Source organism: Neocloeon triangulifer, unplaced genomic scaffold, assembly GCF_031216515.1.
Source record: "Neocloeon triangulifer isolate White Clay Creek 2 clone unplaced genomic scaffold, ASM3121651v1 ptg000012l, whole genome shotgun sequence".
Taxonomy (NCBI): domain Eukaryota; kingdom Metazoa; phylum Arthropoda; class Insecta; order Ephemeroptera; family Baetidae; genus Neocloeon; species Neocloeon triangulifer.
In genome coordinates, this window is record NW_026775554.1 from 1,728,854 (window position 1) to 1,750,294 (window position 21,441).

Below are 21,441 nucleotides of genomic sequence, written 5' to 3' on the forward strand. Positions count from 1 at the left end.
GTCATATTTATAAAATTTAATTTCTCACCTTAACGTTCAAATAGGGGCGATGTATTAAAAAACTATTTAAAACAGTATTAACACTATTTTGGCAACATATAATTGCATGTAATGGACAATGAAGTTAAATTAAAGCTCAAAATAATAATAATTTGAGTTTGAAACGAGACATTTGTAATTCATGAAGTATCAATATTATCCCAAAACTTTATCAATTTATTCAGATGCATTTTGCATTTTCATTTTGTTTCATTTCTATTTGCGATTTACGTGACCGGCACGACCGCCCTGCTACGCAGGTTGCATAATCTTTGGATTTTATTCAATATCTGCAAAAGCCAACAAATATAATTGTTTGACGATCAACTCTGAAGATCCCAAAATTGAAATTTTTAACTGTTCAGGCGTAAGAAATGATTATTCTTATCATTTTCCACTTCAATTTTCATTTTTTCCGCAAGTTTTTGTATATTTTGGTCGATTTCATGGAAATTAATATTTTTAAATCAATATTTTCTTCTATTCATCAATTTGTAAAATTCTCACCAAAACAATTTAAATCGAGTTAAATCCATCGCATCTATTAGTCTAATTTTAAGAAACTATACAATCAGGTAGAGGTTCAAGTGATTCATCCAACGTTGCGTCACCTCATTAGAATGATATTTTGGCTTAGACTTTTGCACATAAAGCGGCTGCCTCTGCCTGCTTGCAAAACTCACAAGCTGGAAACATGGCCGAGCTGGTGGAGCTGCAGCCGGAAGACGAGATGTACGAGAAAATTTTCAAACTGACCATCGGCCTCAGCCAAAATATGTCCATTGAAAAGGTAAAAATTTAGTTAAAAATCGCGGCATTAATTCACACATTTCGGCAGATTTACGCAATCATCAATCCGACGTTGCAGTCCATATTCGAAGTGGGGAAATTCGTAATCGAAGAGGAAATCGGCGGGGAGAGCGAAGTTTTTGACCTTTTCCACGGATCGCCGGAAGCAAGGAAAATCGCCCACGAAGGTTTCGACCTAAGTCTGGCCAAAGATTGTGGAATTTTCGGCAAAGGTGTTTACCTGACGGAAGATTCTTACCAGGCGCTTGACTACAGCACGTGTCCTGACCCAGAAAGCGACAAATCCGACTGCACCCCGCAAATCCTCCTCTGCCAGTGCATTATGGGGAAGCATTTCAGAATAAGCCAATTTATCCAATGCAACAAGCGCGTTCCACCTGGCTTTCACAGCAGCGCCTTGTGGATCACCAATCTTCGCGTTCCCAGGACTACCTACTGCTTCCCAAAACGTGAACAGGTATTATTTCAATTTTCAATTATTATTTTTTAATGAAATCAAAGCTCAATCTGTGCAACAATAATTTTGGTAAAATTAAAAATGTAATAAAATTTACACGAACGGAAGTTTTTGCAATTTATTCGTTTTGTGCATCCAGTTTGTTTATTGTAATGCTGTCATATCTATTTTTTTCCAGGTTCTCCCGTACGCCCTTATTGAATGCAGACGGCGCCCAAGGGAATAAGAATCAGAAGAAATTTTCTCTAATCCGCTGAAGTTTTTACATGAAATACTTCCTTCTGCTGTGAAAAGCCTTTGAAAGTAATCAACAAACGCTGCATGCTACAATTCAGTAATGCGAATATCAGGAGCACTTTTAAACGTTTTCAATTTTTTATAATACTTTTTTTGGAAAATATGCTTGTTTTCATCTCAAAACGCTTGATTTTATAAAAAGTTGTTTTACGCAATCAGCCGGCAGTGCGATTCTTTCCGTGTCCTGCCAAATTTCAACGCATAAGCACTGGGCTAAAAATACTTGGTTTATTTGGTTTGGACTGTGTGTTGCGGAGATGTGTCTGCATGATTCAGAGAGCCGCTGCCTTAGACTTTTGAGCGCATTTTATTTTATATAAAAGTGAGGCTGCTGCTTCAAAAATTTATTTCTGTACTTTCAACGCTTTTTTACATAACCGCAGTGCAGAGCAAATAAATTTGCCAGTTTAAAAGTAATAAAATATTCTGCGATTTTTACTCCCAGCAAAAAAATTCTATCATTTCCTATTCACATAGTTACTAAAGAAATTCCTTTCCTTTATTAATATTACGAACTATACTAAAAAAAATTGGAAACTGTAGATGTCTTCTTATTTTTTATGGTGTTTTTTATACAAATATTAAATCAATTAATAGCTCTGTAAATAGAGGATTCAATTGTATTTCCGTTTTAGTGTAGAGAGCTTTCTTAAAAATCTCTAAATCTCACACTCACATTCTTCAAGTATTCTAAATTTTCGGGGCTGATAAAACGGCAAAAAAATAATATGGACAATGAATCGTTTTACCCGGGAATTTATTGTTTGTAAACTTACCAAATTGCTTTACAGCATCTTTTTTTTATCATTTCTGTATTTCCAGCAGTTTCCCATACCAACACAATCATTAGTTAGTCGCAACATAAATTATATTGAAATAAAATAATTTAAATTTTAACTCTTCAACAAAAATTTGAAAATTTCATTTGAACTTTGTTCATAACATTTAATTTGAAATAAAAACAGTTTTAACTGGAAAGGAAATTTTCCTTGCCAAAAATACGAGTTTATTGCCACTCGGAGTAGTGACCTCCGTTAGCTGGTTAGCTCACGGTTGATCAAGAAGCAACTTCTATTTTTGATTTATTGCTTCGTCAATATTAAAGAGAGTTGAAAAGGACTTTGCTAATTCACATTCTTCCCTTATGTGAAAGATTTTTGAAATTGTGTTGCACAATTAAATATCGAACTAAGTTGAAAAAAAAAAACACTGTACGAAGTGTATGAGCTCCAATCTAGCAGAGTCATTCGTGAGAGGCGGCCGCGCAGGTTGTTCTCTCAGGTTTGCGGAAAAATGCAGAAGAAGGAAAATTCTGGATTGTGGCCTTCTTAGACTTTAAAAGAGCGTTCGAAACAATACACACAGAGCGTTTAATTTGTAAAACTAAAAAAATATGGCTTTTCGGTGATAAGCCATATAACGTTGCGTCACCTCCTTAGACTTAATTTTGTGGCTTAGACTTTTAGCAATTTTCTGAGGCGCCTCATAAAGCGGCCTCCTCTGCCTGCTTGCAAAACTCGCAAATTGGAAACATGGCCGAGCTGGTGGAGCTGCAGCCGGGCGACGAGATGTACGAGAAAATTTTCAAACTGACCGTTCGTCCCCGCCAAAAGATCTACATCGAAAAGGTAAAAATTTAATTCGCTATCGCGCCATTAATAATTGCAATTCTTCACATTTCGGCAGATTTACGCAATCATCAATCCGACGTCGCTGTCCATCTACGAAGTGGGGAAATTCATAATCGAAGAGGAAATCGGCGGGGAGAGCAAAGTTTTTGACCTTTTCCACGGCTCGGCCGAAGGTGCGAGGAAAATCGTCCACGAGGGTTTCAACCTGAATTTTTCCAAAGATTCGGGAATTTTCGGCAAAGGCTTCTACTTCGCCGCCAACCCTTACGACGCCATCCGCTACGGCCTACCCCGGAGTGCAGAAAGTGACACATTGGAATGCACTTCGCAAATCCTCCTGTGTCGCTGCGTCGTGGGAAGGATTTTTGAAACCCCAGAACAACCCGGATGCATTCCAAAAGGATTTCACAGCGCCTTTTGGTTCACCGATGATTGCGACTGTTTCTCCTACTGCTTCCCAAAAAGTGAACAGGTATTTTTTTCCCCCAAATTATTATATCATTTTCAATTTTGCCTTTCTTGCAATTTAAATTTCTCTAAAATCATCATAACAAATTAGTCGCAAGTGATAATTTACCCTTTTCAAAGCTACATAAATTAAGTAAAAGATTAAAAACAAAATTAAAATTATCATTAATAAGCCACATTTATTCAAGATTAAATTTCTTTCACAAAACTGGATTTCTCTAGTGTTTATTTTTCTTTTACAGATTCTCCCGTACGCCCTTATTGAGTGCAAATTATATTATGAAGATTAAAAATTGCGTCTCTGCCGTTGACAACACTGATACCTCAAGCAACATCTTCGGCTTCTCTCTAAAGGACAAAGGACTTGCAAAATAATCGAGCAACGCTGTGATGTTATTGAGTTTCTCTTATAGTCAATGTACATAGTTAATAGAAAAAAATGTAAACTGGCTGTTCATGGGAGAAAATCAAAATAATTTAATTGTGATTCAATTGCACTTTAAAATGTTTCTTTTATATATTAATTTTGTTAATAAAGAAATTTAATTACTTATCATGAAATAATAAATCAATTATCTCGCAGCCTATTAATGTTGGAACTTTTCGAGGATGATCAAACGGGAAGAAGATAATATGGGCAACGAATCGTTTTACCAGGAATTTATTTTTCGTAATTAACCAAATTGCTTTAATCATTATTTTTTATCATTTCTGTATTTCTAGCAGTTTCTCATTCCAACACGTTAATTATTTAGTCACAAACATATATTATTTTCAATGGTTTTGAAATGGAATAATTAAAATTTTAATCTTTTCAACAGAAATTTCAAAATTTTATTTGAATTATATTCATTTTTCATTACATTTAATATGGAACAAAAACTGTTTTGCCTGGAAACGCAATTTCCCTTGCCAAAAATGTGAGGCTATAGGCACTTACGGTGAACTCCGTTAGCTCACGTTTGTTCAAGAAGCAACATACTATTTTTGATTTGTCGCTTCGTTGATATTACAGAGTTAAAAAACACGCGCATATGTTGGAAGTTTGGTTTGTCAATGAATTGCTGCAGCGTTTCTTTGTCTGGCATGTTCCTCAAATGCTCTGCGGCGAGGAACGTGGCGATCGATTCGCTGATGAATTTCACTTGTCCGTCCTCGATCGTAGCAATGCCTGTGTTTGTCACAGCACGATTCACTTTGTAGTTTCTGAGGTTGAGGCTGTCATTTAAATAGTCAAACGCAAACTTTTGCAGCTCTTTGTTGCGCCGTTTTTTCACCATTTTAGAGCCTGGAGCATTGTCATCGTGCCTCTCCATCCGAACAAGTCCTTCTTTGACTTTGTGGGAAATTAATGTCTCGTAAATATTGCGCACATTTGCAACTTCAGTGTTTATTATCTCTGGGCGGGCGAGTAACTTCAAATGAAGAGGATTTTCCAAAATGTCACTGCACCCAATTTGCTCCAGGTTGATGAGAAATTGATCAATGTGTTCATCGCTGGCTTCCGGCTGATAAAACTTTAGAATTTTCACTTGCAAATCCCGATCGAGTGGATTGATGTTGACGACCACTTGACGCGCAGCTTCAAAACGGGCAGCGATTGTTCTTTCATCTCCTGGCCACGTGCAAATCCACATGGGAATTTTCCGCGCTACCGCACCATCTACAATTTTGAGTCCTTTCTCTCTTTGTTTAATTGTATTCAAGAAAATCTCTTCAAACCCGTCGAACACCAAGACAATTTTTCCTTCTTCAAGGAGACGCTTGATGTGATTTTCGGTGAAATCTGCTGCTGTTGCGAGAACCTTCGCGAGTTCCAAATCTGCAAGATCCGTGTCCAATATGTAGCGATTGACATTCTGACGAGTGATTTTGATGACTTCGTAGCCGTCCAGCTTCGCTTGCAGCTCGTAAATGGTTTCCTCCAGCACCATCGTCTTTCCCGAGCCTGGTGGCGCCGAAATCAGCCAAAGCAGGTGTCGGTTTTCAATTTGACTCGCAAGATCGACTAGTTCTTTGAAGTTCATGTGCTTGTGCTCGTAACCAAGGCTTTCTGAAGTCAAGTTAACATCGAAATGCACAAAGTTCCTGCGTGGGAAAGCGAGCAAATACTGCAAAGTGGAAACCATCATGATTCGAGTCCCTTCCGTTTGCGGGCCAATAAGCAAATTTCCGAGCAAATCCTGCAAACTCGGACCGATTTTCTTCGGCTTCCTCTGCAGATCCTTGTTCTCAAAAACTTCGAAGAAACTAGTCAAATCTGTTTTTTTATAAAATTAATTTTCTTTTTTATATTATATTTATCGGAAATACACACCATCAGAACGGATGTAGAAAAAGAGCCATCCGCTGTTATTGGTTGCTGAGACACTTTCCATTTCCTGGTGCAACTGCCACAGATTATTTATTTAAAAAAAAGCTGGTTTAATAATTGGTGGGAAATTTCTTACTCCACTCCCATCAGAGCTGCTTGCTTGGTCCACTACAAAAATGAGTTTTGGCTTCCCAATCCACTTGTCGTTTTTCGGCCCAAGAAATGAATGAATCACGGCACCGACAGGCATCTTTTTATTGTCAACCATAATGCAAACTTCGTCGTTTTCTGCGGGTTCGGCAATTTTGGTGAAGAAAAACGTTGCCATGCATTCATAATGCCGACTCAAATTGTTTTCTACGGAAACAAATTAATTTTTATTAAACGATTTAATGGTTTTACAGTCATAATATAAGATTAGTTGAATTTGTTCAAAAAGTGTCTCAATGTTTTATTTCTAATTATATTATATAAAACATTTTTTGTTGATGAAATTATATGAAATCGTCTCAAGCTAATGAGAACGTCTACAGCTCAACTTGAAACATTTTGAAAACACATGCATTATTAAAAAGAAAGCTTGTGACGCAGAAAATATTCAAAATAAATTTATCAAAACCGAGAACTTAATAGGATTTAAAACTTTGATGAAACCCAAACCCAACATGTAATAGTAGCAGACGTGATATAATATTTTCTTACCACAACAACGGTTAAAGCTGCTTGTGTTTAACTCTTGAACGTTAGTGTTGAAACCCAAATTGTCTTTGAGGGCCAACTCAAGTCGCGCAACATCTTTATTTTTTGGGTCGCTGTAAAGAATGGCAGCATGTCTCGGTTTATAAAGAAACCCGTCATTACTTTTCCAAGGAAAATAAAACCCGTCCAATCTGGATTTCAAATTTTCTATGCTTCCCTTGCCGTCAGGTCCATTTTCCACTCTTCTCAGTATTCTGCGATAAGTGTGCGTCTGAAGTACATACTCTAATAGTGGCATAAAACTTTCTTACTCTGGAAGAGGCGTGAAAAAAAATTTCCTGCTATGCAGAAAAATCTTTGATTCTGGAGTTTGATTGAATTCGCCTTGGAGAGGGGCATCGCTTTGAACATTGTTTTTTATGGCAGTCAGGAAGTGCGCAATCGTTTGATTTTCCTGCATTGCGTTCAGTTCTCTGCAAACATTTCGCACCAGCGAGGTTCCGGTGCAATTTTTCTGTGACGTAAATTCTTAAAGAAAGATCATGAAAATCAAATATTATATTAAAAATAAATGACTTTTGATAAAATTACTTTCAACTGTTGCGTAGACAACGACTAAGTTGTTCATGTTCGGAAAGAATGAGACGGTGCACGAGTCACGATTGTCAATTTCTTGGAATTCTCTATGAATCAAATCATCCTGAAGACCTCTGCACGGCTAAGAAAATCAAAATAGTTACAAAAAAAAGAGGAAATTAATGCATAAACAATTATTTTAACCTACTCCAAAAAATACAAATTTTTGACATGCGGAGAAACCCTTCACTTCTTTCAAACAGTCAAAAATATCAGAAGTTTTACATTCTTCCAATTTCTCAGAATCAGTTTTATTGATGAAAATGACGCCGTTGCATCCTCCGTGGGACAAAACAAATAAAAAGAATACTGCGGGTGGCGCGTCTGTTAATTTAAACCAGTAAATTAGCGAATCAATTCTTGTTAAAATATATTATATTATTAATTTAACCTGAATCGAAAAGGTTAAGCAACTCTTCTTCGTTTTTGAGTAGAGAAAAAAGTCTTTCCCTGTTGTATGAAATTTCCCGAAATTCGCATTTTCTGTTTTCGGCAAAAGTTTTTTTGAGGTTGTCAATGTCTGCGGTATCGGCCTCGGTACGATCCATATCTTCGAATTTCTCAAAGCGGTAGTGAACAGCCAAGACAAAAACTCTGCAGCGGAAAATAACAAAGCTTGATTATCATATTGACATTAATTCTCTGCTCACGTTTCGACTTGAACCTGCACTCCATGTTCATCCTCAAAAAAGCCTAAATTAGCTTCAATTTTCAATCCTCTGGGAGGCTCACCTGAGGCAGCCGCCGCTTTAATAAATTTTTATAAAATATAAAATTCAACAACGTTAAGAAATTTGAATGAAATAATACTCTTCAACATCGTTTTAGACCTTTTTTTCGTAGAAATTAAAAACTAAATATGAGATGGTATAATATTATTTTACAAATGAAGATGCTTCATTTCAATCCACAAACCTTGTTAGGTTAAACTGTAGAGAATTTTTAAAGCAATTTATTCAACATTCATCACACATTTCAGATGAAGCATAAAAAGAGGAAAATAAAAATTTATAAACTATTTTTATTTGCCATTTATTTTTAAACTGTAAATATAATCAAAATAAACACACCTTTTCCCATTTGAGAATTTATAATGCAAGGTGGGTGTATGAATCAAGAACTTCGTGGACTCTCAAAAATCGCAATCTACTCAGCTGATTGATAATTGATCATCTGCAAAAGTGAAAAAAAATATCAAGCGGATTAGGTGTGACAGTGGTGGGCGTGTTATTTAAAAAGTCTACTTTGCTACTATTTTTTATCTTATCCTCAAATGTTAAAAAAGTCTAGCGCGAGAAAATTTATATTTTTCTTTTAAACTCACATGTTTAAAAAAATATCGATGCAAAAAAAATCATAAAATATATATAGAATTTAAACCGAACAGCAAGCTAATGACGTTAATGTTAATGCAAAAAAAAATCAGTATCAGCGCCCAGCGGTAGAGTTTATTTAAGTGCCAGGAGGAATTTGATTAAAAATTAAAATTAAAAATAAATACTGCTGATCTGTCCTAATATTTCCAAATTTATAATATTAATATCAATAGTTATATATTCACAATAATTTTAATATAACACCTAAACGCTCGCAATCAATAAAGTTAATTACAAACACATTTTTTTTTTTAATATTTCATTGTTAAATTTTGGCTTGCAAGTATTAAACTTGCGCATTGGTTTTAATTAAAAATGAAGAAAACTCATTGTTTGTTTGAAGCAAAAATGTTCTCAACTTCAGAAAATTTTAAATGATATGACGAATGATACTTACTAATTTTGGAGATTTCAAGGTGTATGTCAATCAGAAAGAGGGGATGCAATTTGAGAGTTTTAAAAGCAGAAAAAGTCTAAGCACTCTCATGTAAGATAAGAAAATGCGCATCCAATCTTAGCTGACTTAGCTCTAGTTTCTATTGAAGCAGATTTTCGGAACCCACTTGACAGCGCATTGGTGCCACAAGCTGTTCACGTGATAGGACTTTTTTATGGACTTTTCGAAGCGCACGACACCGGTTACGTCATCTTAGGGCTATAAAAATCAAAAGTCTATCTGTATAACTCGTAGGAGACACTTTTTGCGTCGCAAAAGTGCTGATTGACTTGAAAATTACTGGTGAGTTTTAAAGGTCAATTCAAATCTTGAAAAATTTCATAGTGGTGTTAATTTTTTATATATTTTGATTTTTTATTATGTTTGAATAAATCAAGTGAACTTTAAACGCTGCACTGAAAAATCATTTTGCAAATCATGAATCATGCATAAAATTCATTAATTATTAGTTGTTATTTTAAAATAAGTCAATTGCATTGAAATGAAAAATAAAAATTTGAGAGGCATTATTATGAATAGTGAATAGTTTATCTAAATAATTTTAAATATTATTGTACCAAAAGGTACTTGAAAAAGTTGTAGTGTTTAGTGCCTTTTTGAAATAACTTCAGATAATGTTTTATTTTAAAACTTTTTTGGCTTTTTATCAAATTACTTGAGTATCATGGGCCTAGAATTGATACAATTGCTTTTTAAAGCATTATTATTCTCTCTCGAGGCATTGCATATCTACGGTAATTTATTTTGATTAACAAAATGAAAATTGATAATGTACATGCAATCTTTATCTACAGTATGTGACAATTTTCAGCCAGCAAACGCTAAATCTATTCTATCAGTACAAAATGCTTATTAAGTCCTAATGATTGCATTTTTATTTTTTCAAATTTTGTTTGTTTCACTTTTCAGATGAATTGACGGCCTTAGGTAGAACAGATGGCATTCCATGCCGCAATGGATAAAACCACTACATGTTTGTCCACGCATTACACGCCTACAGATAAAGGTTCGGGCAGTTCATAAAAAAATAGCTCATTATTTCATGTTCTAAAACTTTCTCCTGATAAAAAAAAAAAAACAGAAAAAAACTGTTGCGAAATATAAGGAGATTCCAACACTCCAATAAATAACAAAATTTACTTGAAAATTCAAAGTTGTTACTAATTGTAAGATTGACTTGACTTATTAAATTATTACAAGCTTATCTCATGTTTGAAAAAGAAATAATGGAGTAAAATATTAAATATAAACGTTTGATATATTATTTTTGAGCGTAGAAACGCTGCTCTAATGTATAAATGGAATGGAATTAAAATACTTCATTAATTGATGTGTAATTCAAAGAAGTTCATATCAAAGCATGAAAGCAGATGTTTCAGGTGAACAACCTGAGGAGACAAAATGTGGAGCGACATTAGGTTATTTTGAGGATGAACATGGAGTTCAGGTTCAAGCCGAAATGTAAGCAGAAAATAATAATCTCTATGATATAACAACTTTTTTTTTTTAAATTTTCATCGGTGCAGAGTTTTCGTCTTGGCTGTTCATTACCGCTTTGAGGAAATCCCAAGCATGTGTCGTACCGAAGCCGATGCAGCAGACATTAAAAACCTCCGAAAGACTTTTGCCGAGAACAGAAAATGCAAATTTCAGGAAATTTCAGACAACAAGGAAAGACTTTTGGCTTTACTTAAAAACGAAGAAGAGTTGCTCAAGATTTTCGATTCAGGTTAAATCAATTACATATTTTGACGAAAATTTATTGCTAATATACTGGTTTAAATTTTCAGACGCACCACCGTCAGTATTCATCTTATTTGTTTTGTCCCACGGAAAATGCGACGGTGTCATTTTCATCAATGAAAATAATTCAAAGAAATTGGAAGAATGTAAAACTTCTGAAATTTTTGACTGTTTGAAAGAAGTGAAGGGTTTCTCTGCTTGCCAAAAATTCGTGTTTTTTGGAGTAAGATTAATAAATATATCTGAAGTTTATGTGCACTTAATTTATGCGTTTTGTAGCCATGTAGAGGAGAATTGGAAGATTTGCCCTACGATAAGAGTCAAAATTTTGAAAATCGGGTGTCCTGCACCGTTACATCCGTTCCCAACATGCACAACACGGTGGTTTTTTACTCGACTCTTGAAAGTAATTTGCTGAAATCATAAATTTTTACCTTCTCATTCCCATTTTTTTTTAATTTCTAGATTTTCAGGCTCAGAAAAATCAGACTGGAACTTCCCTAGTGCGAAATGTTTGCAGAGAACTGAACGAAATGCAAGAAATTCAAACAATTGCGCATTTCCTGACTGCAATTAAGAACAACGTTCAAGACGACCCTCAAAATCGAGGCAAATGCAAACAAACGCCGGAATCGAAGATATTTCCGCAAACCAGAAAATTTATTTTCAGTCCTCTTTCAGAGTGAGTAATAAAGATTAGTGAAGTTTTAAATAATTTTACTATGACGTCTTGCAGGACAATAGAAAATAAAACAGGCAGAAAGGAAAATATTGAAATCTGCAAAACTAGATTGGATAGGTTTTATTTTCCGTGGGAAACTGCCGACGGGTTTCTTTTTAAACCTAGACATGCCGCCATTCTTTACAGCGACCCAAAAATTGAAGATGTTGCGCGACTTGAGTTGGCCCTCAAGGACAATTTGGGTTTCAACACCAACGTTCAAGAGTTGAACTCAAGCAGCTTTAACCGTTGTTGTGGTACAATATTGCATCTGAATAATTTTATTTAATTAATAGCAACATAAATTTTAACATGTGAGCATCATTGTGAATTTCACACCAAACTTTTATGGGTGTCTTTTTCGCACTGATTACCATCGTATTCTGAAATTTTAAATTTAATTATCAAACGCGATATTAATATAAATGAAATAAAAAATTAAAAATGCATAAATTATCAAACTTGTCAGTATTTCAAGATATATGAAAAATATTTCATGATAATGTGAATCTGCAGATAGCGACCTGTGGCTTCATTACGATTGCACGGCAACATTTTTCTTCACCACAATTACTGAGAGCAACGGTGAAATCTGCATCGTTGTTGGTAACGAGAAAAAGCCAATCGGAGATGTAATTCATTCTTTTGTTGGACCAAAAAATGACATGTGGATCGGAAAGCCAAAGCTTTTTTACATAGTGGACACAACAAACAGCACTGACCGTCTGGTGGTAAAAACATCTTCTTTATATTTCATTTGATATTGACAAAGAGTTTTGCAGTCGCACACAAAAATGGATGAGAAACTGGTCGAAGTTACCAGCCACAGCGGATGGCTGCTTTTCTATTTACGGTCAAGTGGTAAACATGTTTAAGTACATTTATTTATAAATATGAAAAAAGGGATTAAGACTAATTAGGAAATTAATTAAAATAATAGGGTATATATATAAAATCTGAATTCAGTGTGCTTTAGATTTCTTATGAAATTGATGCTTTAAAACTAATTTAGTAATATTTAGTTGTAAATTAACGAAATTCAATTTATTTGTTTAGATATACAATGTTTCATTGATGTTTTCGAGAGCAAGAAACTGCAGAGGAAGGAGCGAATGCCAGGACCGAGTTTGCAGGACCTGCTTGGCGATGTGCTTGTGGGCCTGGGCAAGGGAGCAGATTCAAAAAAGTTACCGAGAGGAATGCTTGTTTCCACTTTGCCATATTTGATTGCGTTCCCGCGGAGGAACTTTTTGCCTCGCCTTTTTCGTGTGAAGTCAAAAGCGTTGGAAAATACCTTATTCCCCTATATGGAATTCCAAAAACTTATTGATCTGGCGGTTGAGATTGATAAGCATCCCCTCTGGCTTATTTCTTCACCACCAAAATCTGGAAAATCAACAATGTTGGACAAAATTAGTTACGAGCTGCAAGCCAAGCGGAGCGATTACCAAGTTTTCAAGATCAATCATGAAAATATGTTTGATTATCTATTTGATGAGGATATTGATGACCTACAGCTTGTCAAAGTTCTCACTCAAGCAACAGCAACGAACCGCAATGATTGCAATGAACACAAAATCAGGAGTCTTGTTGAAGACAAAAAAGCTATTTTGGTCTTTGACGGGTTCAATCAATTTTGCACGGACTTGGAGCCGGGTGTAAAAGAAAAAGGACTAAAAGTTCTGAAAATGGCGTTTGAAAAAAATATCCCAGTATGGATTTCCACGCGACCGGAGCAAGAACAAACGCTCATTGACATTTGCAACCTTGAACGTCTGATTCAAGTTAGCATCTTTCCGCTCATGCGCATTTCGAAAGCAGCAATGCTTAAATTACGCGACCCTGAAGCAAGTGAACAATGCATCAATGATTTCCTTCAAAACTTTGAAAACAGTGCGTCACAAGACGTCTTATCAAATATCTTGAATTTGAAGTTAATTGCCGATCAAGGGATACGAGACGATAATTTTGGAACCGCCTATGACGAAGCTGTGCGAAAAAAGATACGAGAAGCCATTTGTAAGTCGGAAATTCTTAGTGATAGCGCTGTTGCCGATACAGTGGAAGAGCGAATTCACCTCCTGGAAAAATTTGCATATGATTATATCACAAACAACCTTAACCTTGATGACTACAAAAATGAAATTGAAATTACTGATCTTACAAACACCGGAATTGTGGCTATCGTAGACGGACAACCAGTATTCACCGACCAAACTATCGCAGAGTTCCTCACCGCAAATCATTTGAAGAAGAAGAAAGATGACCAAGATAAGCTGAAGGAACATATCTTTAAGCAGAATTTGTTCAAATTGCGCAAACTTATGGATAAAGATTTGCCGCAGAACAGATGTTTTGAAAAATATTTTCAGAATATATTCTTGGATAACAAGGAAAAGAATGTTGCTCAGATTGTCACGGAAAATCTCTCAAATGTATTTTCTCTCCTTGTTAAGAGAGAAATAACCTTTAAAAGAGAGGAAGCTGACAGCAAACGTTTGTATTTGGAATCTAGCTACGAAATATTGATGAATGCGTTGAAAAACAGTAAAAGCATCACACTGGAACTGCTGGAAATGGGAGCGTTTGAAAATATAATAAACCACGACGAGCTAAGTGAAATAGTGGAAGTTCTTGTAGACAAGAATCATCTGGAAGCTTTTGAAACCATATTCGAAACAAGATCCACCGACATAAAAAAAATCATTTCGGAAAAGAGTGCAGATTACGCGCTTATAGCAATTGAGGAGAAAAATTACAAAATGCTGGACTTGTTATTGGAAAAAGAAATTCTAGAAATGTCAGATATTGAAATAGACAACGAGTCGATGCTCCACTTTGCAGTGGAATGGAGCGATGTAAATACATGCAAGGTTTTGCTGAAACACGGCGCTGACGCAAATTATACATGCGGAGAATATGGAAGAAATTGTCTTCATAAAGCTGCAGCTAAATACGGTCAAATCGAAATCGTAAAACTTCTGTTGGAAACTGACAAGCGAATTCCTCAGGATGGAAGTGCCTCAGCACCTCGGAAACCATACGCGGACATAAACATTGAGGACAATAGAGGCTGGAATGCTTTCCACTACGCGGCACACGCAAAAAATGGAGACACTTTGCAATACCTTCATCAAAAATGCGACGCAGCTTTGATGAGAAAAGTTACAAAAAAGGGAGAAACTGCTCTTATCCTTGCTGCACAGAATCCCAGCGATGAAGATCTCTTTAAAAGACGTCCTCGCTACTTTCCTATAGAATCTTGCACTTGCTTAGAGGTGTGCAAATTCTTGGTGGAAAATGGAGTGATGGTTCATTCTGTAAATGACGAGGGATGCAACGCGTTGCATCAAGCTGCCGCTACAAATAACGCCGAGTTATTCGAATATCTGCTCGAAATAAAGGGAGATTTGGCCGAGAAAGTGAACATAAAAGGAGAAACACCTTACGATTTAGCTGGATGGAAAATTTATCACAGTAGTATTATGAACAACAAAGCTGGACCAAAATATTATGAACATATCGGCAAGATTATAGTAGGGATCGTGGATTTTATTTCTCCAAAACTTCTGCTGGCTTTTGTTCAGAAAATGAAGGCTGAAAATATACAAATCACTCTTGCAGAGAGCGAGAAATATGATCTAATTACGTCATGTTTCAGGAATCGTCTGAATATGAACGATGAACCCCACGAGAGGTTAGATATTCTGCTGCAATACGGAATTCTTAAAACGACAGACACGACAGAGTCTGGTGAAACAATGCTCTGCGCCGCATCAAAACTTTCAGGAAGTTATAATTTAGCAAAAGTTTTGCGGAAACACGGCGCTGATGCAAATCAAGCCCACGAAAAATCAGAATAAACTTTCCACCATGTTTCTTCCTCTAAAGGCAGGCTTGAAGTTGTCAAACTTTGGAAAGCAAGGATCGAACTTCATGTGATGATGGAGTAATGCTATCACCATACACAGACATAAATAACAAATGTATAACAAATTATTACTTCTAATAGCTATTTTCTTGTGCAACTTTTTGTATTTACGGTTTATATCCAATTATGAACTATAAATTAAATTAAGATAGAGTATTGATTTAAAGATTAAAATGGTCATATCATCGTATTTTCTGTTAAAGTGAAAGAATAAAAATGAAATTTAAAATATGCTAAATTGCTTTTTTTTAAAGAGAACCAGTACTTCAAATATATTTTTATTTGACACAAAAACGAGTAAAAAAACAATTATTCGTTCGTTTCCATTTAATAGCGGTTTTTTTCTTTCATAACAACATCAACGGCTCATAAAAAGCCATAAAAAGCTTTGCAACTAATTGACGAACGATGAAATTTGTCAGTGTCGACAATGAATTAGTTTATTTGGCATTTTTTTTAGCAGATAAATTTTTTAAATTGAACAAAATTTGAAAATTTTCTCAATTGCTTGATTAAATAAAACGAATTATATTTGCTGGGGGTTCAGTTCCATGTCCTGCTGAATTCCAAATGCAACACTGTGGGCTTAAAATACACTAATTTGGTCTATCTCATGGTTGTGGCTTCGGAGAGATGCGTCCGATTGATATTACGAAGACCGATGTAGCGCCGCAATGTTTTGCTCCAGCCTTTTGCGCGCTTTTATAATGTTTATGGAAGCACCTTTATTTATCTATAGTTTTAAAACTTTTTTACGAAAATTAATTTAGCAAATGAATTTAAAATTAATTTTGAGATTTAAAAGCATTAAAATAGTTATATTTTAACTCCCACGGCTCTTGAAAGCAAACATTTTTTATTTATTATTTTTTTTTTTTTTTTGAAATAATATATCATTTTTTTATTAATATTATTTGAAACAAATGATTCCTTCATTTAATTAATATTATTTATAAAAAAAGGTAAAATATTTCAATATTAATGCTGGAAAATGAAGCTATCAAAATCTCTAATTTCTCAATATTTTTCTTAAATTTGCGAATAAAAAGGAACAATAAAACCTCGCAGGAATTTCTCTCTAATTTAGCGTCTGCGCTGCTCCCAAGAGCCAAGGTCAAGAGCTTGAAACGTCTCTGTTAAATATTAAAACGGTAGAAAATTATGCTCGTATCTGTCTTGCCGCTGAGAAAAAAAACATCCTTGGGCCACGAAACCAAACAGCAAGTCCGTTTTCGCATCTGCAACTCGTCTCTTCATCTTGCTCGCTTTTCTCGCCAAAAAACTGATTGAACTCTCGTTTTCCGACTCAAAATACACAGTGAAGGGATGAGTTTTTAATCAAAGATCATCATTTCTATTGTTTATAAGGACATGGCAGCGACACAACTTTGGACCAGGAAATATTTATTCACCATTTTAAACTTATGCTCAATGTTTGCTCTTCACGATTTCAACGATACTCCCGTAAGAAACTCTAAAATTTCTTATTATTTTAATTTTCAATCAGTTTGTACTTTTCAGTTTCATTATGATTGTTAAATTAAGCATTGTTCCACTGAATATTTTAATATTTATTCATTCTTATTTCATTATTACCAGGAGAAAAATAATTTGACCAAATGTTGGAGTTACGAAAGGAGCAAACCATTTTATCACACCCCTGGTAAGCTATTAATTATCAATTAAACATTAAATCTTGTGAAATCTTGAAAGCGTTCTAATTACAACAATTAAGGAAAATAATAAAATAATTGATCGATTTTTTTGAAGAAAAATTAAAAACTGCTAAAAAATTTAAAAAATTAGTGAATTGAAATTATTATTTAAATTTCCCAAAGTGCAATAAATAGGAATTAAATTTTATTTGCACACAGGTTTTGATTTTCATTAAATTTTTTCAAAAAATCCACATATGTTTCACTGAAAGCTTTTCCCATTTTAGTTTTCAGAGTAAAATCGTACGACGAGGAAAACCTAAGTTTCAAAAACTGCGGCCGGTGGAATTTGCGCGACCACGACACGATTCCTCCGTGGCAACTTTACCTCGCCGACGACGCGAACGGTTGCCACGTCGCACTCGTGTCCGACCGAATCATCATTTCCAATTTTTGTATACAATTTTTTTTATATATTCCAATCAGAATGGAAATGACTGACGAATCTTGCAGTTTGCGATACCATACGCGACAAATACTTGAACAAGTCAAACGAAATCCAAATTTTTGGCGGCGAGTGCAGCCCTGGCGAAAGTTGCAAATTGAATCGCGGGTTGCTCAGCCAAAAGGTATAAATTTATGCGAAACAGATTCATTTGGTTGATTTTCAAATTAATATGATTGCAGGTTCGTAAATTGACAGATGTAAAAGTATCGCATGGAAAGTTCTTTGAAAACTCAATCCAAGTTTGGGAAGTGGATCGAATTCGCTTTTCCGACTCTTTGATGCCGATTTGTTTGTGGAACCAAAACAACCTCGACGACTGGAGACAAAATTTCTCCCTGCCTGAATATCTCACGGTAAATTAAAATTGAGAAAATGAAATTTTAATGTCTCCCTAAAATCTCATTGAGTTAACTTTAAATTTGTCTTAATTAAAATTAAAATTTTTAAAAATAAACAGGGGAACTATGGAGGAGACGTAAATTACGTGCCGGAGGAAAAATGTTACTTGGGGTCAATCAAGGACGAGGAGTGTGATCTTTATGGAAAATCTATTTGCACGCAAGGAAAAGGTAATTATAATTTAATTGCGATTAATTTTGTCTATTTTTTTTTTGTTAAGTCATCGGAGCCCATTTGATGATTTACCGAAACGGGCGCTTTTTCCTGCGAGGGGTGCTCAACAATGCGCCGAAGGTAGACGGCCTTTGGCTCATTCGGTGGCTCGACCTGCTGCCCTTCACCAGAAAAATCGTCTCGGCAACGCCGGGACTGGTTATGCTGCCCAAAATTCCAAAGCCGAAGCCAAAAGTGGGTAAGTTGAGGGCAAAATTTTGAAAGGCGAAAAATTGGTCAAATTTTATTCGCATAATGGCATTAATGAAAGTTCAAAAACAATGAATTTTAATTAAATTGAGGGCAAAATATCAATTTATTAAAATCTATCAAAAGTAAAATGTATTTAAAACAGATTGCGCAGAAAATGGTGGCAAAAAAATCGTCAACTCATCGTCAAGCTTTAATTTTGGCCAGAAAAGTAGAAAGTTATGTTTAGATTTTTTTTTTAATTTTTTCACAAGCCAACATATTATAATATTTATGTATGGAAACAATCTCTATCCCTTAGTGCAACTGAAAATTTGAACCAATTTTGGGGAAGATTTAATTATTTAATTTTGGATATTATTAAATCAACTCGTCCAAAAAGTATGAATGGCGCAAAAATACGATCAAGTAATTGGGATTGGCCATTTACTTCAAAAAAATCTAGGAATTTTTTTGGGAAAATTAGAAAGAATAATTAGGAAAATTCATTTTTGATAATGAAAATCACAGAAAACCAGTAAAAATATAATTTAAATAGGAAAATATTCAAAATAATAGTATTTTGCCAAATTAAAGTTCAATCACATTTGCGAAATAAGGTTAGAAACAAGGGAAGTTGCAGGAAATTATATAATCTTAAAATGATTTAATATCAAAATTCAAAATAAATATTTTAAGAAAATTTTATTTCAAGTTGATGAAGTAATTGAAAATCTAGGTTAAAATTTGGGAGAACTTCAATTTTTACATAATTAAAGATAAAAAAAATGTATTATTTCCCATACCATGAATTTTTCAAATGAGATCAAAATTAAAAAAGGTTTCCCTTTCTCTTGGCCTTTAATTTAAAAAAGTCTTCCAGATTGTCCTTCAAAAATAAAATTTTGACTTTTTTGTTCAGACTTTGGCGCGATGCAGAGTTTTGCGGATTGCGGACGCGTGTCGCGGCGTCGGGGCCGAGACGACAAAAGTCAGGGCTACGGGTTCGTGTTGGGCGGGGTGGGGGCGAGTCGCGGGTCGGCGCCGTGGCACGCCAGCCTCACCCTTTTCGACGACGCGGGCCCCGCCGTCACCGACTTCTGCGGCGCCACCCTCGTCTCCGCCAGAGCCCTCATCACAGGTGCCAAAATACTCGAAATTAAAAAGAAAAAAGGAAATAAAAAAAAAATGATTTTCAGCGGCGCATTGTTTGTTTGACGAGGACAACCGGATGGTGGCAGCGCCGCGGCTCCGAATCACGCTGGGCATGAACGACGCGTCCAATGACAAAGAAACTTCAAGACAACAATTCATGGTAAGGTTTGTTTTGTATGCTTCAACAAGAAAAGTTAAATTTTGACCTCGAGAATTAAAAAAAATTAATTTATGAAGTATTTTCTCTAATATTTAAAATCACGTAATTTTTTTTTGGGAAAATATTAATTTTTAAACTCAAATATTTCGAGGAAATTCCAATGAATACAAATTAAATGATTTAGGTATTGATTAAAAAATGAATTTTGATTAAAAAAGATATCAACGCAATATTTTTTTAAACTAAAAATGACAATTTGCAAGCAGGCGGCCGAGATTGTGCTTCACCCTGGCTATGATCATTTGAGAAAGGACTTTAAAGACGACATCGCCCTGATTATTCTGCCCCAAGACGAAATCCGCCTGAACCAGTTTGTATGTCCGGCGTGTTTGTGGAACGACGACTATCAACTGGACAAAATCGTCAACACGACCGGAAAAGTGAAATTTAAAATAAGAAAAAACTCAAAATAATAGTTTTTGTGATCAGGTTTTTGGCTGGGGCTACACGGCCGAGCACAAGCAAGCCAGGGTTCTGCAGGAGGCGCGCTTGAAGGTCGCGTCCGTCGAGGAATGCTACGAAAACAAACCGACTTTTTTCTCCGCCAATTTGCGTCCGACCGAGAACTTTTGGGCCGGATTTCCACACAACCGTAATAATTGTTTAATTCGTTTCAAAATTTCTCACTATTTTCTTCTGGAAATTTATAAAATAAAATTACAAGCTGAATTATTTTAACGTTTCCAACATAAAATTTAATTATACTTCTAAACTTTTGAATTGATTATTTTAGAGCCGTATATGTTCAAAACACTAGACTCTTTTAAACTTCTTCCAATTTTATATTACTTTTTTTTTAAATTTTTGACACAGCTATACAGATTTTTAATCGCTTTGTATCACTATAACAGAAGCAACAATATTTTTGGTTTTCAAAATCAAAATTTTAAGCAATTTTGAGAAATTTAAAATCCTTTCGCACTTTATTTATAGATATTCACCTGAAGGAAAGAGCCTGAACAATTTTACGCAAATTTGTTAACCCAAAACTAAAATCTCTAAAAAATGAAAAAAAGCCTCAATATATTTTGGTCAAATTTTCAGCTTAAATTGAGTGATTTTAACTTCGTAGTCATTTCACCCTAATATGATTTTCCGAACTCTGAAGATGCTAAAATTCAATAAAAAAAATTAACTGTTGTACAGAGACGACGGCGTGCAAGGGAGACAGTGGTGGAGGGCTCGTGTTTTTCTCGGACGACCGTTTTTTCTTGCGCGGCGTGGTGAGCATGGGACGGGCGCGGACGGTGGCCACGGACGACGGCGCCCTCCTCCTCGTCACCTGCAACCCCGACTACTTCGCCCTCTACACCGACGTCACCAATTACATGCGCTGGATCGTCGACAACGTGCCCGACGTCCAGCAGAACTCGAATGGGAAAAAGGGACAAGGACAACTCGGCACATCCAGCGGCGCCGCAAAAGTCATCCTCAAATTTGCTCTAATCCTCTCTCTTCTTGTTCAAATAAAATTGTAATTTATGCAAAAAAAATAGCCTTCATTTTTACACATAACTTTCTAA

The 21,441-nt window shown here is 35.3% G+C and overlaps 5 protein-coding genes across 9 annotated transcripts; 4 read left to right on the forward strand and 1 right to left on the reverse strand.

Annotated features, from left to right (window-relative positions):
* Positions 1-646: 646 nt before the first annotated feature.
* On the forward strand, positions 647-2,042 carry LOC132197378 (poly [ADP-ribose] polymerase tankyrase-1-like). The gene is made up of 3 exons (XM_059620631.1): positions 647-829; positions 878-1,306; positions 1,485-2,042. Exons 1-3 carry the CDS (start codon positions 734-736, stop codon positions 1,530-1,532), a joined length of 573 nt encoding a protein of 190 aa, XP_059476614.1. The 5' UTR covers positions 647-733; the 3' UTR covers positions 1,533-2,042.
* A 1,040-nt stretch (positions 2,043-3,082) lies between these two features.
* Positions 3,083-4,454, forward strand: LOC132197657 (poly [ADP-ribose] polymerase tankyrase-2-like). Its single transcript, XM_059621066.1, has 3 exons — positions 3,083-3,231; positions 3,290-3,706; positions 3,945-4,454. The coding sequence occupies exons 1-3, from the start codon at positions 3,136-3,138 to the stop codon at positions 3,990-3,992; spliced, it is 561 nt and encodes a 186-aa protein (XP_059477049.1). The 5' UTR covers positions 3,083-3,135; the 3' UTR covers positions 3,993-4,454.
* A 73-nt stretch (positions 4,455-4,527) lies between these two features.
* LOC132197483 (uncharacterized) lies at positions 4,528-9,321 on the reverse strand. 3 transcript variants are annotated; one of them, XM_059620800.1, is made up of 11 exons: positions 9,125-9,321; positions 8,422-8,524; positions 8,002-8,083; positions 7,743-7,945; positions 7,500-7,675; positions 7,307-7,433; positions 7,027-7,243; positions 6,719-6,969; positions 6,153-6,373; positions 6,020-6,092; positions 4,528-5,962 (listed from the first exon to the last, which is right to left on the reverse strand). In XM_059620800.1, the coding sequence occupies exons 2-11, from the start codon at positions 8,429-8,431 to the stop codon at positions 4,659-4,661; spliced, it is 2,664 nt and encodes an 887-aa protein (XP_059476783.1). In that variant the 5' UTR covers positions 8,432-8,524; positions 9,125-9,321; the 3' UTR covers positions 4,528-4,658. The 3 variants fall into 3 exon arrangements, with proteins under 3 accessions (XP_059476783.1, XP_059476782.1, XP_059476785.1); XM_059620799.1 differs by having other exon boundaries at positions 8,002-8,098; XM_059620802.1 differs by lacking the exon at positions 8,002-8,083 and having other exon boundaries at positions 9,125-9,320.
* Positions 9,284-15,819, forward strand: LOC132197480 (uncharacterized). 3 transcript variants are annotated; one of them, XM_059620790.1, is made up of 11 exons: positions 9,284-9,466; positions 10,094-10,190; positions 10,555-10,645; positions 10,711-10,913; positions 10,975-11,150; positions 11,207-11,333; positions 11,393-11,609; positions 11,664-11,905; positions 12,165-12,379; positions 12,431-12,509; positions 12,705-15,819. In XM_059620790.1, the coding sequence occupies exons 2-11, from the start codon at positions 10,121-10,123 to the stop codon at positions 15,509-15,511; spliced, it is 4,227 nt and encodes a 1,408-aa protein (XP_059476773.1). In that variant the 5' UTR covers positions 9,284-9,466; positions 10,094-10,120; the 3' UTR covers positions 15,512-15,819. The 3 variants fall into 3 exon arrangements, with proteins under 3 accessions (XP_059476773.1, XP_059476775.1, XP_059476774.1); XM_059620792.1 differs by having other exon boundaries at positions 10,564-10,645; XM_059620791.1 differs by having other exon boundaries at positions 9,461-9,479.
* An 880-nt stretch (positions 15,820-16,699) lies between these two features.
* Positions 16,700-21,401, forward strand: LOC132197201 (uncharacterized). Its single transcript, XM_059620326.1, has 12 exons — positions 16,700-17,043; positions 17,179-17,242; positions 17,522-17,689; positions 17,748-17,863; positions 17,922-18,095; positions 18,200-18,311; positions 18,362-18,553; positions 19,466-19,684; positions 19,743-19,858; positions 20,125-20,298; positions 20,348-20,510; positions 21,065-21,401. The coding sequence occupies exons 1-12, from the start codon at positions 16,951-16,953 to the stop codon at positions 21,394-21,396; spliced, it is 1,923 nt and encodes a 640-aa protein (XP_059476309.1). The 5' UTR covers positions 16,700-16,950; the 3' UTR covers positions 21,397-21,401.
* Positions 21,402-21,441: the final 40 nt, after the last annotated feature.

What these genes read in the sequence shown, in the direction of transcription:
- LOC132197483 (XM_059620799.1), bottom strand. An exon ending in GCTTAACCTTTTCGATTCAG is followed by an intron (nt 7,676 to 7,742) that starts GTTAAATTAATA and finishes TTAAATTAACAG; the next exon opens with ACGCGCCACCCGCAGTATTC. An exon ending in AAAAATTTGTATTTTTTGGA is followed by an intron (nt 7,434 to 7,499) that starts GTAGGTTAAAAT and finishes TGATTTTCTTAG; the next exon opens with CCGTGCAGAGGTCTTCAGGA.
- LOC132197378 (XM_059620631.1), top strand. Translation starts at nt 734, where the DNA reads ATGGCCGAGCTGGTGGAGCTGCAGCCGGAAGACGAGATGTACGAGAAA. An exon ending in AAAATATGTCCATTGAAAAG is followed by an intron (nt 830 to 877) that starts GTAAAAATTTAG and finishes ACATTTCGGCAG; the next exon opens with ATTTACGCAATCATCAATCC. An exon ending in GCTTCCCAAAACGTGAACAG is followed by an intron (nt 1,307 to 1,484) that starts GTATTATTTCAA and finishes ATTTTTTTCCAG; the next exon opens with GTTCTCCCGTACGCCCTTAT.
- LOC132197657 (XM_059621066.1), top strand. Translation starts at nt 3,136, where the DNA reads ATGGCCGAGCTGGTGGAGCTGCAGCCGGGCGACGAGATGTACGAGAAA. An exon ending in AAAAGATCTACATCGAAAAG is followed by an intron (nt 3,232 to 3,289) that starts GTAAAAATTTAA and finishes ACATTTCGGCAG; the next exon opens with ATTTACGCAATCATCAATCC. An exon ending in GCTTCCCAAAAAGTGAACAG is followed by an intron (nt 3,707 to 3,944) that starts GTATTTTTTTCC and finishes TTTCTTTTACAG; the next exon opens with ATTCTCCCGTACGCCCTTAT.
- LOC132197480 (XM_059620790.1), top strand. Translation starts at nt 10,121, where the DNA reads ATGGCATTCCATGCCGCAATGGATAAAACCACTACATGTTTGTCCACG. An exon ending in GCTCAAGATTTTCGATTCAG is followed by an intron (nt 10,914 to 10,974) that starts GTTAAATCAATT and finishes TTAAATTTTCAG; the next exon opens with ACGCACCACCGTCAGTATTC. An exon ending in TTTCTATTTACGGTCAAGTG is followed by an intron (nt 12,510 to 12,704) that starts GTAAACATGTTT and finishes TTATTTGTTTAG; the next exon opens with ATATACAATGTTTCATTGAT.
- LOC132197201 (XM_059620326.1), top strand. Translation starts at nt 16,951, where the DNA reads ATGGCAGCGACACAACTTTGGACCAGGAAATATTTATTCACCATTTTA. An exon ending in ACGATTTCAACGATACTCCC is followed by an intron (nt 17,044 to 17,178) that starts GTAAGAAACTCT and finishes CATTATTACCAG; the next exon opens with GAGAAAAATAATTTGACCAA. An exon ending in CCCTGCCTGAATATCTCACG is followed by an intron (nt 18,096 to 18,199) that starts GTAAATTAAAAT and finishes AAAAATAAACAG; the next exon opens with GGGAACTATGGAGGAGACGT.